The 1,504-nt window shown below is 38.7% G+C and overlaps 1 protein-coding gene across 1 annotated transcript in view; it reads left to right on the forward strand.

The window, feature by feature from the left end:
* The first annotated feature begins 716 nt into the window (after positions 1–716).
* LOC106475430 (transcription factor Sox-9-B-like) overlaps positions 717–1,504 on the forward strand; it is a 1,607-nt gene continuing 819 nt past the window's right edge. The window contains exon 1 of the mRNA XM_013936114.1: positions 717–1,350. Coding sequence (XP_013791568.1) covers positions 717–1,350 — 634 coding nt within the window. The remainder of the gene's footprint in view (positions 1,351–1,504) is intronic.

The raw sequence follows: 1,504 nt of genomic DNA on the forward strand, positions 1-1,504 counted from the left end.
AGTCAAGTGTCGAATAATTACCTACATCACACTAGGAAAGGTTTATTTTATTCATGGGTAGCACCAAAAGATTTCAAGTAGCCAACGAAAAAAGTGTCTAGTTTATTGTGGTGATTAAAACTGATTTTTTACTCAAACTCAACCGACACATTTTTTACATGAGTTATCGAAAGATCATGCATTGCAGACCTTGATTACTTCTTACTGCTTACTCGTATTTTCAGACTATTCCATTCCAACAACGTATTGCTTGTTTTTGATAATATATGATTTTAGCATAGCAACGTAAACTGAACGTTTGGACCATGAAAGGGTAATGTTAGGAAATGGGAGGAAAGGCCCATAACTCTGTTCCCTAATACCACCTGAGTCCCTCACACACAGACAAAAATAAACGAATATACTATCAGTATTGAAATTTATCTGTCTAATTACTGTGTGGGCTTCCTATGTAATTTAAGTTAAAAAACATACTGTTTTGTTCTTAAGTGCAAAGCTACAGCATGGGCACCTGTACTGTTCCCACTGCTAGTATCAGAACCATAAGGGCATAGGTAATGAGTGATATTGGAAAGTTCCTTTAGTCTGTTCATTACTCTGGGTAGGTAATAACATAATATTATTCATTATGAGGCAGCCAGTGTACTCCTCTGATAGTGTACGGTATGTAAACAAGTCGTTAATTTGAATTAACAAATTATTGATTTAATTACATGATGGGTTTTATTCTTACAGGGAAGAAATGGCGCAGTCTAACACCCCAGGACAGACGGCCCTATGTTGAAGAATCGGAGCGGCTTCGAGTTCAACACATGCATGACTTTCCACACTATAAGTACAGACCACGTCGACGGAAACAGCATTCCAAACGAGGAGCTCGAAAAGGAACAAATTCGAGCTCTCCAACCCAGAATCCGTCCATAACAGGATTGCCAAACTATAAAAATGGTTATTCTTTTTATTACCCGGTTACCACTGACATTTCTTCCTTTTCAACAGGACCACGAACTTTAAGAACAAGTGAACTAGGTGGAGTTCAAACTCCCGATTCCTCTCCTCATGGGAGTCCATGTTCTGAGGTTCCAGCACGAAGGATAGAACGATATCGGATCCATGAATATACCGAATTGACTAATATTGGTCTCGATTCCATCCAATCTCTTCCTACTCCTGAAATGTCTCCAGTTGAAACAGAACTTGACAGTTTCGTACTTCGAAATGCACTGAAAGAAAAACATAAGATAAAGAACCCAGTAGGTCAGTTGGTGGCCAAATTTAGCGATTCTTCTAGTTTTTTTCAGGATATAAAGCCTCCATTTCAAAACCAAATACATCAAGGGATTGGCCATGGTTTGGGTGGTTCCAGCCCTAATCTGCGGGATTTAATATTAGAAAACGCGAATTATTCTAATGAAACCACTCAAACACATTTTATTCTATCATACCCACGAAACTCCTCTTCACAAGTGATCAAATCATGTCAGGACACACGTCGTCCATCATG

This window comes from Limulus polyphemus, unplaced genomic scaffold (genome assembly GCF_000517525.1).
Source record: "Limulus polyphemus unplaced genomic scaffold, Limulus_polyphemus-2.1.2 Scaffold8567, whole genome shotgun sequence".
In the NCBI taxonomy this organism is placed as follows: domain Eukaryota; kingdom Metazoa; phylum Arthropoda; class Merostomata; order Xiphosura; family Limulidae; genus Limulus; species Limulus polyphemus.